The 16,841-nt window shown below is 38.0% G+C and overlaps 1 protein-coding gene across 4 annotated transcripts in view; it reads left to right on the top strand.

Moving 5' to 3' along the window:
- The window catches only part of ZNF280C (zinc finger protein 280C), a 66,005-nt gene extending 50,077 nt beyond the window's left edge, over window positions 1-15,928 (top strand). For 3 of the 4 annotated variants that reach the window (XM_034949766.3, XM_063601926.1, XM_008972357.4), the window contains 6 exons: window positions 2,513-2,895; window positions 3,353-3,493; window positions 8,963-9,025; window positions 13,257-13,375; window positions 13,519-13,555; window positions 13,687-15,928. In XM_034949766.3, the coding sequence (XP_034805657.1) occupies window positions 2,513-2,895; window positions 3,353-3,493; window positions 8,963-9,025; window positions 13,257-13,375; window positions 13,519-13,555; window positions 13,687-13,702 (759 nt within the window). In that variant the 3' untranslated portion in view covers window positions 13,703-15,928. Of the gene's footprint in view, window positions 1-2,512; window positions 2,896-3,352; window positions 3,494-8,543; window positions 8,596-8,962; window positions 9,026-13,256; window positions 13,376-13,518; window positions 13,556-13,686 lie in introns of those variants that run through there. The other variant, XR_008622797.2, reaches the window with a different exon arrangement.
- Window positions 15,929-16,841: the final 913 nt, after the last annotated feature.

The raw sequence follows: 16,841 nt of genomic DNA, 5'->3' as shown, positions 1-16,841 counted from the left end.
AACAAGTTCTGCTTCAGTCGTTTTTCTATACCACATATATTTCATAGGACTTCATAGAAGCTGTTCTTCAAGTACATGGGGGGAGTGTAATCAAATGATTAAAGAAAATGTTAGTGGATGACTTTTCTATTATTAACCAATAGATACAAACATTTTCTTTTTCCAAATAGTAAATGATAAATTTTATATGTTACCATTAAGGAAATTCTGAGCATTATTATAACCACCATGCTGTGTGATGAATTGATATAAGCTCCACCATAACCTTGGAAGCAGAAATCATGACCCCTGATCCCCCAGGAAGAGGTCACATTTACTGAAAATCTGTTTTATAGTTACCAGAGGGTAATGCAGACCTTTCCAGAGTTATTATTTCAGGCCTCTATATTACATTTTGACCTCTCTATTTGTGAAAGCCTTTTAGTTAGTTGGGTTTTTTTGTTTGTTTGTTTTTGAGACGGGGGTCTCACTCTGTCACCCAGGTTGGAGTGTAGTGGTGCCATCTTAGCTCACTGCAACCTCTGCCTCCGAGGCTCAAGCGATCCCCCCACCTCAGCCTCCCAAGTAGCTGGGACCACAGGCGGATGTCACCATGCCCAGCTAATTTTATTGCATTTTTGGTAGAGATGAGTTGCCCAGGCTGGTCTCAAACTCCTGAGCTCAGGCAGTCCACCCACCTTGGCCTCCCAAAGTGCTGGGATTACAGGCATGAGCCACCACACCCAGCCCTTTTTAATTCTATCAAAGCATAAAATAGCTATGGAATGTGCTCTTTTGATATTTATCTAATTTTTACTCCTAATTATTCGTTAATATCTGTTAACATACAACTGTTATCAATATAAAACTAATATTACAACAGTAAGTAAATATCAAGATAAATTTCATTTAATCAGTATGACCATTTAGAATAAGTAGAAGGCTTATCTGATTGTAGTTTATACTTGCCATTTTCAAAATAATGATTTTAACTTTTTGTATTGCAGTGGTTTTTTGGTAACAGTGTTATTGAGATATAATTCATATATCACACAATTCACCCATTTACAGTGTACACAGTTCAGTGGTTTTTAGTATATTCAGATTTGGGCAAACATCACTACAATAAATTTTAAAACATTTTTATCACCCTCAAAAGAAACCTCATACCCTTTAGCATTCACTATTTCCCCTCCACTAGACCTGTGCAAACTTTAGTCTGCTTTTAGTGTCTATGGATTTTCCTATTCTGGACGTTTCATATAAATTGAGTCATACAATATGTCATCTTTAGGGACTGGTTTCTTTCGCTTAGCATAATGTTTTGTAGGTTCATTGATGTACCATGTTTCAGTACTTCATTCTTTTTTGTGGCTGAGTAATACTCCACTGTATAGATATTCTACATTTTATCCTTTCATCTATTGGTGGGCATATGGGTTGTTTCCTCTTTTTGGCTATAATGGTGCTGTAAAAATTCATGTACAGGTTTTTGTGTGAACGTATGTTTTCATTTCTCATGGGTATATACCTCTGAGTAGAATGGCTGAGTCAAATGGTAACTCTTACCTTTAGTATTTTGAGAAACTGCCAAACTGTTTTTCTTTTTTTGTTCTTTTGTTTTGTTTTGTTTTTGAGACGGAGTCTTGCCGTGTTGCCCAGGCTGGAGTGCAGTGGTGCGATCTTGGCACACTGCAACCTCCGCCTCCTGGGTTCAAGCAATTTTCCTGCCTCAGCCTCCCGAGTAGCTGGGATTACAGGTACCTGCCACCATGCCTGGCTAATTTTTTGTATTTTTAAAAGAAATGGAGTTTCACCATGTTGGCCAGGCTGGTCTCAAACTCCTTACCTCAAGTGATCCGCCCACCTCGGCCTCCCAAAGTTCAGGGAGTACAGGCCTAAGCCACCACACCCGGCCTGCCAAACTGTTTTTCATTGTAACTACACTGTTGCGCATTCCCACCAGCAATGTATGAGGGTTCTCATTTCTCTACGTCCTAGCCAATACTTGTTATTGTCTGTTTATTATAGCCATTCTGGTTGGTGAAGGGACATCTCATTTGGGATTTCATTTGCATTTCCCTGGTGACTAATGACGTGGACCATCTCTTTGTGTGCTTATTGGCCGTTTGTATATCTTCTTTGAAGAAATGCCTATTCATCTATTTTCTCTTTGGTTGCTTGTGCTTTTGGTGTCATATATAAGAAACCGTTGCCTAACTCATGCTCACAAGAATTTACTACTGTATTTTCTTCTAAGAGTTTTATAGTTTTACCTTTTAGAATTTGGTCTTTAATACATTTTGAGATAATTTTTGTATATAATATGAGGTAAGGGTTCAAATTCATTCTTTTGCACATGGATATCAGTTTTTCTAGCAGCATTCATCAAGACTATTTTTTGCCCCATTGGAAATGTTTTGGGACCCTTGCCAGTTTACCGTAAATGTGATATTTACGGCTTACAATGATATTTTTAATACTAATGCGATGGTTACTTTTCTAAAAATATGTATTGGCTTTGTTTTTATAGGTTACTATTCGAGCTTCACTTGGACCTCTCCAGTCAAAATTACCAACTGCATCTTTCGGTTGTGCTCCAGGCACTTCTTTTCTTCAGGTCACACCTCCGACATCTCAAAATACAACTGCTAAAAATCCTAGAAAATCTAATGCCAGTAGATCTAAGACAAGTAAGCCTCATGCAACTACATCCACTGCAAGTAAAGCTAATACAAGTAAGCCAAGGCGACGTATAGCTACAAGTAAGCCTCATGCAACTACATCCACTGCAAGTAAAGCTAATACAAGTAAGCCAAGGCGACGTATAGCTAAGTGCAAAGCAAAACCCTCTTACAAGCAAAAGCGACAGCGCAACAGAAAAAATAAAATGAGCCTTGTTTTGAAGAACATAAGGTAATATCTTTTATTCCTGATATACAATACAAATTTAATCTTATGTATATAATTTATCATATCATAAAACCCTCTTACACATTTACATGATAATCACTTATCTGGCATAAAGACCAAGCAAATGAGAAAAAGGTACTTTTTACAACTGCTGAGCAGAACTTGAGTCATTGTGTTTATTCTCTAATTTTCATCTTTTACACTAAACTTATATTTTGTGCTTTTATCTTATGATAGATTAATTGGTTTATTTGATCCCTTTTATTCCAGGGAAATGTTAACTGGTGTTAAATTTTTTACACTTACTCTAGCTTGTTTCAAAGCAAATTTTGAAATTATGAGTCTACTTAAAGATACCAATTTAAACATTTTGGCTTCAGTTAATAAAATGTTAATAAGATTTTCCCCTGTTATTTTTGTTTTATAATCACTTTTTATCTTTTTTTTCCGTCTCCATAAGGTGTCGTCGGGGAATTCACAAGTGCATTGAATGTCATTCCAAAATAAAAGATTTTGCAAGCCACTTTTCTATATACATCCGCTGCAGTTTTTGCAAGTACAATACTAACTGTAACAAAGCCTTTGTAAATCATATGATGAGGTAAGTTAAACATGTAAACTGCCAATCAGAATTTCCATTTGGGTCATTTGTTTTTTGAAAACAGAGTTATCCTATTGAAAGCAAGTTTGTCTCATCAAGGAACTAAAAGGGTCTAGCAATAGGGAACTTCTAAGATGTTCCTTGTACTATTTTCCAGCATAGTAACTCATAAAATTACTGGGACAAAAACTCTGAGAACAATTAGACTAATGAAATTAAAATGAGTTTGTTAGGGAAATTTGTTTTTTCTATGGGACTTTTTTTTATTTTATGTCTTTCAAAAAGTGGTTATTTTTTAACATAAAATGTTAAGTGTTTTCAATATATTTATCAAATAAATATGATCAGCTCTTGCATTCCACATCTGTGGATTCAACCAACTGTAGATAAAAGTGTTTTTAAAAAATTAACGTCTGTACTGAACATGTGCAAACCTTTTTCCCATTATTCTCTAAACAATACAGTATAAAACTATGTAATAGCAGTTACGTTGTATTAGGTATCATAGGTTCACAAATCTAGAGATGATTTAAAGTATACAGCAGGATATGTATAGTTTATGTGCAAGTACTATGCCATTTTATATCAGAGACTTGAGTCTCTGCAGATTTGGATACCTGCAGGAGGTCCTAGAACCAATCCCCCATGGATACAGGGACCCCTGTATATGTAATTTCCTGAGTGTTATCCTCTTCACAGCGATCACTTTGAGAGGCTCCAGGCTTTTTAATGATGCTAAGAACATTATCCTGTCTCTGTCTCCCGCATCTGTCTGTCCATTTGTCTTTATGATCATCCATCTTTGCATTCATTCAATGAAACATAAGAGACTGTAGGAATATTCCAGTCATGATGCTACCGTTAGAATTCCTTTTCATGCATTGATTCAACTTAATTTGAGCACCTATGATCTACTCTACACAAGGGAAAGACTTCAGAGCCCCCCTTACTTTCATTTGAACCTCATTCACAGGGGCTTGCTTTATTCCTTCAGATTGGATTTTATTTTAAATAACCAAAAAGTTTCCAGATATAAGTTCATTATTCTAATTAAGATAGTTCCATTTATTTTCAGTTAGAAATAAGATACAACTAGCCAGGCACAATGGCTCATGCCTGTAATCCCAACACTTTAAGAGGCTAAGGAGGGAGGATTGCTTGAGCCTAGGAGTTCAAGACCAGCCTGGGCAACATAGCAAGACCTCATTTCTATTTTTTAAAAAAGAAATAGGTATAACCAATAAAAGTTGTTTTCTTGCAGATTATAACAAGACCTCTATATTATTTTCTGCTCATAATCAGCTACCACTTTGAAGGATTCACCCACATTTTTTGATGGCTTCAGCACCTGGCTTGCAGGGGTTTTTTTCCCTTTGGTGGTCAGCCTGACCTTATGATACCTTTATTTCTTTAGTGCTAGCACTTTACATCCCTTTCTGCTTTGTTGTATCCCCTTTCTTAACACCATCCCATTTTACCTCATTGTAGACAATACTTATTTTGAATTCTCATTACCCCATGACTTTCAGAGTCTTGACCCCTTTTTCTAGTCCAGTAGTATCAATTCAATTTTGTAGCCAACCATGCCCTCAAGGTCTTCTGTTTTGAATGCTGCTTTGTTTCTGTCCTAAAATCCTTTATATCTTCAGGCATGCTTAGTCTTGCTATCTTTGCATCTTTTATCCTTTTTGATGTATCCCTATGCTCAGTTCTAGACTACCACACCATGCTTGATTCAATCAGCTCTGAATTCATGATCTTTAATTTGGTCCTGCCCTTTTAAAAATACCGCTTTGTTTTTGTTTCGTTTTGTTTTGAGATGGAGTCTTGCTCTGTCACCCAGGCTGGAGTGCAGTGGCATGATCTCGGCTCACTGCAAGCTCCACCTCCCGGGTTCATGCCATTCTGCTGCCTCAGCCTCCCCAGCAGCTGGGACTACAGGCACACGCCACCACGCCCGGCTAATTTTTATTTTTATTTTTTTTGTATCTGTAGTAGAGACGGGGGTTTCACCATGTTAGCCAGGATGGTCTCGATCTCCTGACCTCATGATCCGCCCGCCTCGGCCTCCCAAAGTTCTGGGATTACAGGCGTGAGCCACCACGCCCGGCCAAAAATACCACTTTGTTTTTATCTACAACATCTGTCAGATTTTATTCTAGTCCCTCAGTTGTTAACCTTGCCTAATAATTACTCAGAGGTCATACTTTTCGTTTTTCTCAAGATTAACTTTTTCCTGTCTCAAGGTTTTTTTTCCTTCAGACATTAATCTCAAAAAACAGACATGTCCCACTTTTTTTAAGTTAACCCTGTTCGTCATCTCTTGCATTTCCTCCACACCCTTATTTCATTATTTTGGACCTTCAGTTCATCTCTTTCTCTCTACCACATTCATTGTGTCTGTAGATATTTTCAGGCTTGTTTTTAGGATGAGGAATATCTGCCTTTACTTTGCATGTTTTCTTGTTCCTCCATTTACCATCAACATTTATAAAGAGTATTCTTTACTAGCCTGTTTGACATTTTTTGACTCTTTGTGATTTGAGTGTCACCCCCCCACCCCCCAACGCCACCTACATACAGCTAAAGCTTCTCCTTTAAAGGTTATCAGTCATATCGTAACTACTGGATGTACTCATTATTTTTCATTCTTACTCCTCTATGACTTCTTCAGAGTATTTGACATTTTTGATCACTTACTTTTGGAACTCTTCTCAACTTCTGTCTGTTAAACTGTTACCACCATTTTTCTTCTTTCCTTTTGGCTACTCCTCCTCTATATAATTATCTTTTCTCCCTTCAACTGTTCTTGTCCCGTTATAATCCCTTTCTTGGTACCTTAACCATTCTTAAAGTTTTATCTTTTACCTTTCAACTGTAAATCCTCTGATTTCAAAGCCGAGTTTCCCTGAGACCCAACTGTTTGTTTCTAACTAGGATTCAAACCACTTTTACTTCAATACCCTTTAAGCTCAGTCTGTTTCAGGGCATCATTTGCATAAACATGAAGCACCAGCTAGAAATAATTTACTATCCCAAGTTTCTGAAGCCCATGGAGTTCTCTTGATCTGCCACTATACATCCTAGCTTCCGGAGAGTCCACCTTTTGCAATTTACCAGTCTGCCTCTTCCACTACTACAGTGGTTCTGCACCTATACCCCAGTTTCTCTAAAGCAGACCCTAGCCAACCCTTCCCCCAGTACACTGCTGTGATTAATATTGTTCTCTTATTCTGTGCTAAACACTTGGCTGCCCTAGTGAGGCTTTAATTCTGCCACTAATTTATAGAGGATTAAATTGGAAAATATTTTTGGCATTACTTAAACCCATGTGTCATTCCGTCCTCCCCTCTCCCATTTTCCATAGGCTCACCAACTGTCTTGTAGAACCTTCAGCCCCATTCTATCCCCAGACATTCCCAATTGACCTAAAGTTACCTTCATAACATTTTCCTAATTTCTGGTGAGCCTCTGCACTGTCATCACACACATTGAGCTCTTACTCATCATTAACCTCATCTAGAACTGAAAGCTTCCACTTCTACTCTTCTAAGGGCCTCGTAGGTCCCTTTGCTTTTCCCCTACTTCAAGGGTACACTGTTTCCCTCATTGCTTCAGGTACCTTCCTCTGAATGGTGCACCCTCACTCCTACTCGGTGTGGACTTTTGTCATAGGTTTGAGTTCTGTATGTTCAGAGGCTTCATTTTCTCAGAGGTTGAGTACCTTTATTCCCAGGCTATGCCAACTCTTGTGAGAAGACAGGCCCTCAAAATTGATCTATCTTCCCCAATGTATAGGCTCTTCATATTCAGTATCTAAAGTAGTTTTTTCTTATTCTTGATTATTCTCTGGAATGCCCCTCTCCTTCCTCTCATTTCACCCTCTGTGAAGTATCTGATCAGCACAGCCAGTCACAAGAATCATTCCTTTCTTTGAGTTCCGTAACATTCTGCTCTTCTGCCTCACATGTGTCTCTATTACCTCTTTGAGAAAGAAGCTCTTTCTTTGTATTCACCATGGTGCCTATTCTGAGGATATTTTCTTGGAATTACAGCTAGCCAGAATCTTTATTTTCCCATGCATATATAGTAAGCTGGTGATGGTTACCTTGTGTCTGAGGGTAACTGTTGACCTGCTGTGTTGGGTCTGTCAGTGCAAGATAGGGCTAGTGCTTCTCAAACTAGCTTGCATAAGAATCAGCTGGAAAACTTGGGAAAACAGATTTCTGGGCCCCACTGCCAGAGATTAGTTCACTATGTTTGCAGTAAGGCCTGAAACTTTGTGTTTCTAACAAGCTTCTAGGTGATGCTGATGATGCTGGTCCATGGACCACACTTTGAGTAATACTGTGCTAGGCTAATCCTGGCTAATCTTGCCTGGTTGTCTAACACAGGAAGGCTTTCCTTATCATTTTAAAGGGAGGCATAAAAGCTATTACCATTGGCTGTGAAGCTTGATTAGTGGTTTTCTGATCTGTGTGTAGGAGAAGCATTGTTTTAATTCATGAGCTCTGCTTTCCTTAATTTGCTCTCTTTGAAAGTTCTCCTGGTAATTGCAAAGGACTCTTTAAATGTTTCATGTTTATTGAATTAAGCAATGGCCTTTATCTCAAGTAGTGTTTACTTCCAGGATCATTCAGATTATCCCCCTCCCCAAACATATTAAGATTAAAATGTAATAAATAATTATTATTCTCCAGCCTGGGTGACAGAGCAAGACTGTCTGAAACAAAAAATAATAATTATTATAACAATTTCTATCATGGCAAAATACATTATCAAATATCTTTTAAATTGATCTCTTAATAGTTAAAAAACTTGAATTTGACACTGCATTTTTAACTCAAGCATTGTTTTTAGTAATGGTGAGGTACTGATCATCTAAGAAAATTCTCAGGGAAATATGTCATTAGAAAATATACAGGTAAAGTGGAATGTAAGTTAAAATTCTTGAATTAAACAGAGATGACTGTCTTCGTCCATTCAGGCTGCTATAACAAAATACCATAGACTGGGTAGCTTATAAACAACAGAAATTTATCTCTCACAGTTCTGGAGGCTGGAAAGTCCACGATCAAGGTGCCGGCAGATTCGGTGTCTGGGTGAGGGCCCATTCCTCATAGACAGCACCTTCTCACTGCGTCCTCACATGGTGGAAGGGGCACACTGGCTCTCTAGGATCTCTTTTATAAGTGCACTAATCTCATAAGGGCTCTGCCCTCATGACCTAATCACCTCCCAAAGGCCCCACCTCTTAATACCATCACTTTGGGGGTTAAGATTTTAACATATGAATTTTGGGGTGACACAGAAATTCAGATTATAGCTTTAACCAACAGAATTTTATTATTTAGATCATGATCTTTTATTCAAAACTAAGAAATTAAGCATTGGCTTGAAATGTCAGAAAATTAATATGGCGTTGTATAATAAAATTAATAAAATCTTGTTTGTCTCGTGTTTCTCCAGCTCTCATAGCAACCATCCAGGTAAACGGTTTTGTATTTTCAAGAAGCATTCAGGAACTCTCAGGTAATCATTGATCTTTTTTTTTTCTTTCAATTGAAATATTGCAGTAACTTTTTAAAACTTGATGTTGGAGTGCCTGCTTTGGAAATGATAGAGTTCTGTTTATTATGTCCTTGGACCAAAGTTGGAGGGATAGCCTATCATCTCTGACTAAACTCTGTAGTGCCAAGCATTAAGATGAAACCTTCATGCATTTGTGTTTGTAAAATAACAAAAATAAGGTTCTCCAACCATACCTGAATAGAAGTAAGTTTATGAAAATACCATAATACTTGAAATCAATATATAGCCTTCATAATTGTTAATGTTTTTAGAATTAAAGTATATAAGTTGTTTACTATACAGAAAAAAATTGATGAATATTTCTAAAGGCATTGATAATTACCATTGGTTACACCACACACATTTAGCTCAGAATCAACTAAACATCTGTTTTTTTACATTATTTTGTTATCTTTTGACTCCATCTTCCTTTGTTAATTATTTTGCTCATGTTGACAGATGTTTGCCAGGCACATAGTACCTGGCACATAGTAGGCACTTGGTAAATATTTGTTGAATAAGTTAATGTATATGTTGAAAATGAATTATGTGGATAATGTTGGACCAACAGCTCATAGAGGAAATTTTTATTGTATTTTTAAAACATACTCATGTTAGGCCAAGTGCAGTGGTTCACACCTGTAATCCTAGCACTTTGGGAGGCTGAGGCGGGTGGATCACCTGAGGTCAGGAGTTCGAGATCAGCCTGGCCAACATGGCGAAACCCTGTCTCTACTAAAAATACCAAAATTAGCCAGGCATGGTGGCAGGCACCTGTAATCCCAGCTACTTGGGAGGCTGAGGCAGGAGAATCGCTTGAACCCGGAGGGCAGAGGTTACAGTGAGCCGAGATTGCACCACTTAACTCCAGCCTGTGCAAAAGAGCAAAACTCCATCTAAAAAAAAAAAAAAATTATGCTATTTTTAAAGCATTGAATTCGAGGAATTAGAAAAGAGTAAAATATATTAGGTGTTACCTTTACTGAAAAATGCTTATAAGAATGAAAAGAGATTTAATTCTAAAGATGAGACTTCGATTTGATTTTTACCACATTATGGTCAAGCTCAATTGTATGCTTGGTTTTTAAATTAACTGTATGATTTGAAAGATCTGAGGTGCTTTTTTTTCAACTTGAGTGGATCTCACATCTAAATAGAAAATTGGTCAAATTCTGTGTATGGGTCGGGTGCAGTGGCTCACACCTGTAATCCCAGCACTTTGGGAGACCAAGGCGGGTGGATCACTTGAGGCCAGGAGTTCAGGACCAGCCTGGCCAACATGGTGAAACCCCGTCTCTACTAAAAATACAAAAATTCGCCGGGCGTGGTGGCGCATGCCTGTCATCCCAGCTACTCAGGAGGCTGAGGCACGAGAATTGCTTGAACCTGGAAGGCGGAGGTTGCAGTGAGCCAAGATTGCGCCACTATACCCCAGCGTGGGCCACAGTGAGACTCGGTCTCAAAAAATTTAAAAAAAAAAATCTGTGTATGGACATAGCATTTTGTATTTCTATAAACAATTTTTTCATAATTACTATTTTGTTAAAATGAAATATTCTTTAGCTATTTATTGTGTACCTATCGTGTGTAACACAGCGTAGGAAGTCCTATACAGATGACCGTGATGAAGAAGGCTTGTACCAGCCTTCAAGGAATGTACAATTTATTAAAGGGGTATGGATATAAGGTGTGAACATAAATAACTACAGTAATTCAAAGAGGTTTCTAGTAAGTGCAGTGAGAGATACAGATTTCAAAGGGGAGAAAGGTTTCTACTTACAAGAAGAGGCACAAGGGCATTCTAGTTGGAAGAAATAACATGAATCAAAGTTCAGAAAGGAAAATGCAGAAACTATACACATTCTCCGGAATCACAGTGAATAACTAGGAGTAAAATTTGGATGAAGCACAAAGTTCATATAGCATAGTATTATATTAAGATCAAAGTTGGCCGGGCACGGTGACTCACGCCTGTAATCCCAGCACTTTGGGCGGCTGAGGTGGGTGGATCACCTGAGGGTCAGGAGTTTAAGACCAACCTGGCCAACATGGCAAAACCCCATCTCTACTAAAAATGCAAAAAAAATTAGCCGGGCATGGTGGTGTGCGCCTGTAATCGCAGCTACTCAGAGGCTGAGGCAAGAGAATCACTTGAACCCGGGAGGTGGAGGTTACAGTGAGCCGAGATCGCGCCACTGCACTCCAGCCTGGGTGACAGAGTGGGACTCCATTCCAAAAATAAAAAAAGATCAGTCTGGGGAGATAGTTTTGAACTTAGATGCAGATTGTTGAATCCTTGAAAACAAGGCTAGGGAGTTTGGGCTTAATTTTCATTTGGAAGACATTGGGGAAGCCATTGATGTTTTGAGTAGAATCAAGGGTGCAGAAGGAAGATCACTTTGGAGGAGTATACAGGATGAGTTGCAGCTGCATGAGACACATAGGCTGGTTAAGGCTATTGTAGTGGTTAAGACTTACTTAATAATGCCCTGGGCTGAGGTGGTGGGGTGGTATCACATCATATTTAAGAGCATGGGCTTCAGAATCAAAGGGCTCCATTTCCAACCTGATCCTGGCCTCAGTAGATTACTGAAACTAATTCTGTCCTCTGTAAAAAGGTAATAATTATAGCACCTATCTCTTTGGGTTGCCATAAGATTTAGATCAGGCAATAATGTCTAAAACCCTCAGACTGGCATAGAGTAAGTACTCGATAAATCGTTAACATCATAAAACGTTTGAAATATTGAATGTTTTACGTAAGAAGAAAGTCAGAGATAACTACAAATTTGAGCCTCAGTATTAGGGAAATGGCATCATAAAAGAGACTTTCCCCCTAAATTTCATGGGGAAAGCACATGATTCCAGTTTTATGAAGATAATTTTTGATGTGCAGGAGTTCTGGCTAGGTGTAAATCCACAACAGGTTGTTAAAACTAGAGAAGTAGCCAGGCACGGTGGCTTACGCCTATAATCCCAGCACTTTGGGAGGCCGAGGCGGGTGGATCACGAGGTCAGGAGATTGAGACCATCCTGGCTAACACAGTGAAACCCTGTCTACTAAAAAATACAAAAAAATTAGCCAGGCGTGGTGGCAGGCACCTGTAGTCCCAGCTACTTGGAAGGCTGAGGCAGGAGAATGGCATGAACCCGGGAGGCGGAGCTTGCAGTGAGCCAAGATTGTGCCACTGCACTCCAGCCTGGACAACAGAGCCAGACTCCGTCTCAAAAAAAAAAAAAAAAAAAAAAAACTAAAGAAGTCAATCCAAGGTATGCACTGGTTTCCTATAGAGGTGAAATATTTAAGTTTAAAGTATCTGATGAACTTCAAAAGTATATGTATGCTTTGTTAATAAACTGATAATTACAGGATTTTAAAACCTTCACATTTCTTTTCTAATTTTATCCTCATTTGACTAAGATACTAGATTGCAGAATCCACAGACTGTACCTTTTTTGTTTACTGTTATATCTACAATACCTAGTAGTACAGTGTGGGTGAAGAAGGTTGTCAGCAAATGAATATTTATATATTTCAGTGAATGAATATTATATCCTTGCTTTGTAAGTAATAACTTGCACACATTACTTAAGTTGTTAAGGGAGACTTGGCTTTGAGTCTCTTGATGCCTAGCTTTCAGCAACAAGTTGAGAGGTGACAATTTATAAAGCACTAAATGTTAGCGTAATTTGAATGTGGCGATGCCATTTTCTTTTCCTTTTTTTTTTTTTTAACAAAGTCTCGCAGCTGGAGTGCAGTGGCACAATCTTGGCTCACTGCAACCTCCGCCTCCTGGGTTCAAGCAATTCTCCTGTCTCAGCCTCCCGAGTAGCTGAGAGTAGCTGGGGCTACAGACTCACGCCATGATGCCTGGCTAATTTTTGTATTTTTAGTAGAGACGAGGTTTCACCATATTGGTCAGGCTGGTCTCGAACTCCTGACCTCAGGTGATCCATCCACCTCTGCCTCCCAAAGTGCTGGGATTACAGGCGTGAGCCACTGCGCTGGCCAGCGATGCCATTTTCTAGAGAACTATTTTAAATATATCAAGTTTATGTAACAAAATTGGAAAATGACGGTTGTGGAGACTAAAATGCAAATCAAGTTAGTACATGGAAAAGTAATTATTGAGCTCATATGGATTTTCATAAATGATAAGAATATTTCTTACTGTCTTCTTTTTTTTCATAGGGGCATTACTCTAGTGTGCCTTAAATGTGATTTCCTAGCTGATTCTTCTGGCTTAGATCGTATGGCTAAACACTTAAGTCAACGTAAAACTCATACTTGCCAAGTTATAATAGAGAATGGTACGTATATATAATTGTGTTTCTTTGATTTTCTGATATTTATTTCAGTACTTTTGATCGGACACCATATGGACCCATGTATTAAATTGATAGTCTCACTCTTCATATATGCTATTGTAAATGTAAAACTCTTTTGATTTCAGTTTCCAAAAGTACCTCAACTTCTGAACCCACTACTGGGTAAGTTTAATTTTCCTTCAGTGCATTTTGCTTTGATGGACTTTAGCACTGTTGTATTTTTTAATGAATCATTAATATTAATATAAATGAAAAATATTAAAGTTTTTTTTTTTTTTTTTTTTTTTTTAAAGCTGCTCATTGAAATAGATTCCTGCTCCATGGAGTTCATGCAACCTGGTGCAAGACAAGTTGGAAGTTCCTAAGTTCAAAGTTCTGAAGTATTTTCTCACACAAAGGGCAGTTAAACAGCCAAGTTTATGACACTAGCTCTCATTATTCAGCCCTTTTCAGCTTTCAGATGCCACTACATTGTTATTCCACCTTATCTTTGCGTCAGGTTAACATATCTTTAACATATTTTTTTCTCCAGTTGGCTCTCTCCAAAAATGCCTTTTGTTTTTCTCTGCTATACTTGACTTGCCTTCAGAATATTACATTCCAGATAATATGACTGTTCATCTTTTTCTGTCTGTTTTGTCTGCTTTCTTAATTTCTTATAAGTCTTACATGTTTAGGTCAGATAACCATTTTTTCTTCATTCCTTGTTCATTACTGTTCTATTTTTCATATTTTTCAAATGAAGAAGCAACACATAAGTTTCAAAAAATATCCAGGGTACTCCTGGACAGTGTCCCCTTTTGATGGACACAACTGATACCTGTTCTTTCTTTCCAAGAAATGTGAATTATTTGACTGTGAGACCTCCTCTAGTTTGTGGCCTTCAGAAATCAGATCTTGGGGAGAGTCCCTTCCTACCTGACTGACCTCCCATAAGGCTGATACTGATTTGGCCAGAGATGACCTCAAGGCCCACCAAATAGAGCACAGCTTCCCATTGGGAGCTTTGGCTTTTGATCTTAAGCTTATGGGTCGATTCTAACCAAGAAAAGTCCATGAGATCAGTGCTTCAACATCCAGGTTGACGTTTAACCATTTTGGCTGCTGCTCTTTAATTTTCCTCTAGCAGGCATGCAGTCCAAGGAATATCAAAATTCTGATTGTATGGGAACCAAGGTTACTTTCTTGTTCTTGGATAAAGAAAATTTCTACGATTACAGTTCCCAAAGACACAGTTGTTCATGTTATTTAAAGTTTTATCCAGTATTCTAGGAATTTTCAGCAATACTAATATTCTCATTTTTAAACATTTTTTACATTTTATTTTGTTTTATTTTGGTAGCTTGGTTTTATATTGTTTTTAGATCAGTGCTTCAACATCCAGGCTGACGTTTAGCCATTTTGGCTGCTGTTCTTTAATCTTCCTCTAGCAGGCATGCAGTCCAAGGAATATCAAAATTCTGGTTGTATTGGGAACCAAGGTTACTTTTCTTGTTTTTGGAAAAACAAAATTTGTACCATTACAGTTCCCAAAGTCAGTTATTCATGTTTTCATTTAAAGTTTTATCCAATATTCTAGGAATTTTCAGCAATACTGATATTCACTTTATTTTCTTTCTTTTTTTAAGACAGAGTCTTGCTCTGTCACCCAGGCTGGAGTGCAGTGGCGCGATCTTGGCTCACTGCAAGCTCCGCCTCCTGGGTTCACGCCATTCTCCTGCCTCAGTCTCCCAAGTACCTGGGATGACAGGCGCCTGCCACCACGCCCGGCTAATTTTTAATTTTTTTTTTAGTAGAGACAGGGTTTCACCATGTTAGCCAGGATGGTCTCGATCTCCTGACGTCATGATCAGCCCGCCTCGTCCTCCCAAAGTGCTGGGATTACAGGTGTGAGCCGCTGCACCCGACCGATATTCACATTTTTAAACATTTTTTTAAATTTTATTTTGGTAGCTTGGTTTTATATTGTTCTTAAATTTATTTTACTCTATTTTATTTTTCCATCACTTCTTTGTCCCAGATTCATGAAATTTGCTGATGTCCATTTTATGTCTACTTTTGAACTCTTCTCTTTGTGTTTGTTTTGTTCTTATTACAAACTCCAAGACATTTCTTAGAATTGCCTACAGATTTCGTGTAGCTACTTATTGGTAGCTTCTTAATTTCATACTTGTCCAGACCATTAGACATTATTACATGCTCTGTCTTGGGCCTATCATTAACATTAGCTTAGGGATTCTGATTTCAAAGACATAAAGAATTGGCAAAACTCTTCTTACAGAACTTAAAACAAGTTTTAAAGTTACATTTCTATACATCTAATACATAATACCTTCTTAGCCATTAATGTAATTCCTCTGGATAAAGATAATATATTCAAAAAAATATTGGGACCAAAAAATGCACTTGTTTCTTGCTCATATATATATAGATGTATATTTTTTTAATTTCTTGTGTGTTTATTTTGGTTACATTGAATACAGATTTGCTGAACAGTTTTGATGTTATTTTTTTAATAAAATTTGTATTGTTAAAGTGCCTTGGAAATTTCTAATAAATAACTTCATATAAAAGCTATCATATAACTATAGGAGCATTGCTTTGCTCCTAGTTCCGTGGAGCCTGATTGCTTGACCTGCAGACTGAAAGCTTTATCTGCTGAGCACATCTTGTACTTTTTCCTCCAGCACAGTTAAAAGCAAACTATTTACACTTTACTAATTTCTTGAGCAGCTAGCAAAAGCCCCCTTTGTGATCTTAATAATCATGAAGGTGGGCAGGCTCTGAAGTCATTTGACTCAATATGGGTGTTTTTTAACTCCAAAATTAGAACTGGACCAGGTACAGTGGCTCATGCCAGTAATCCCCAATACTTTGAGAGGCCGAGGTGGGAGCCAGGAGTTTAAGACCAGCCTGGGCAACATAGCAACACTCTGTCTCTACCACAAAAAAAAAAAAAAAAAAAGCTGGGTGTGGTGGCATATGCCTGTAGTCCTAGCTACTCAGGAGGCTGAGGCAGGAGGATCGCTTGAGCCCAGAAGTTTGAGGCTGCAGTGAACTATGATCATGCCACTGCATTCCAGCCTAAGCCACAAAGCAAGACCCTGCTTTAAAAAAAAAAAAAAAAGAAAATTAAAACTGCTTTGATATGCTTTGAAACACTGAAAGCCAGTGTCATTGGCCACTGCTATGTAGTATACTCCTTGCAATTCATAGTCAGGAGTTGAATCCATTAATTTTAATTTTCCAAACAGATTTCTGCTCTAAATGATTTTCCCAAATCTCCAAAAGGGGCTTATGTCATAGTCGTGGACTTGGTAATCCTTTTCTTTCCATACCTTTCTCTAGGATGTTTTGTCAAACACCATTTTTCTACCCATTTTTTTTTTTTTTACTTATTGTGGTAAAATGTATGAAATTTGCCATTTAAAATCATTTTCATTCAGCA

This window comes from Pan paniscus, chromosome X (assembly GCF_029289425.2).
Source record: "Pan paniscus chromosome X, NHGRI_mPanPan1-v2.0_pri, whole genome shotgun sequence".
NCBI lineage: Eukaryota > Metazoa > Chordata > Mammalia > Primates > Hominidae > Pan > Pan paniscus.
The sequence above is the reverse complement of the archived record's forward strand: the minus strand, read 5'-3'. Positions and strand labels throughout refer to the sequence as shown.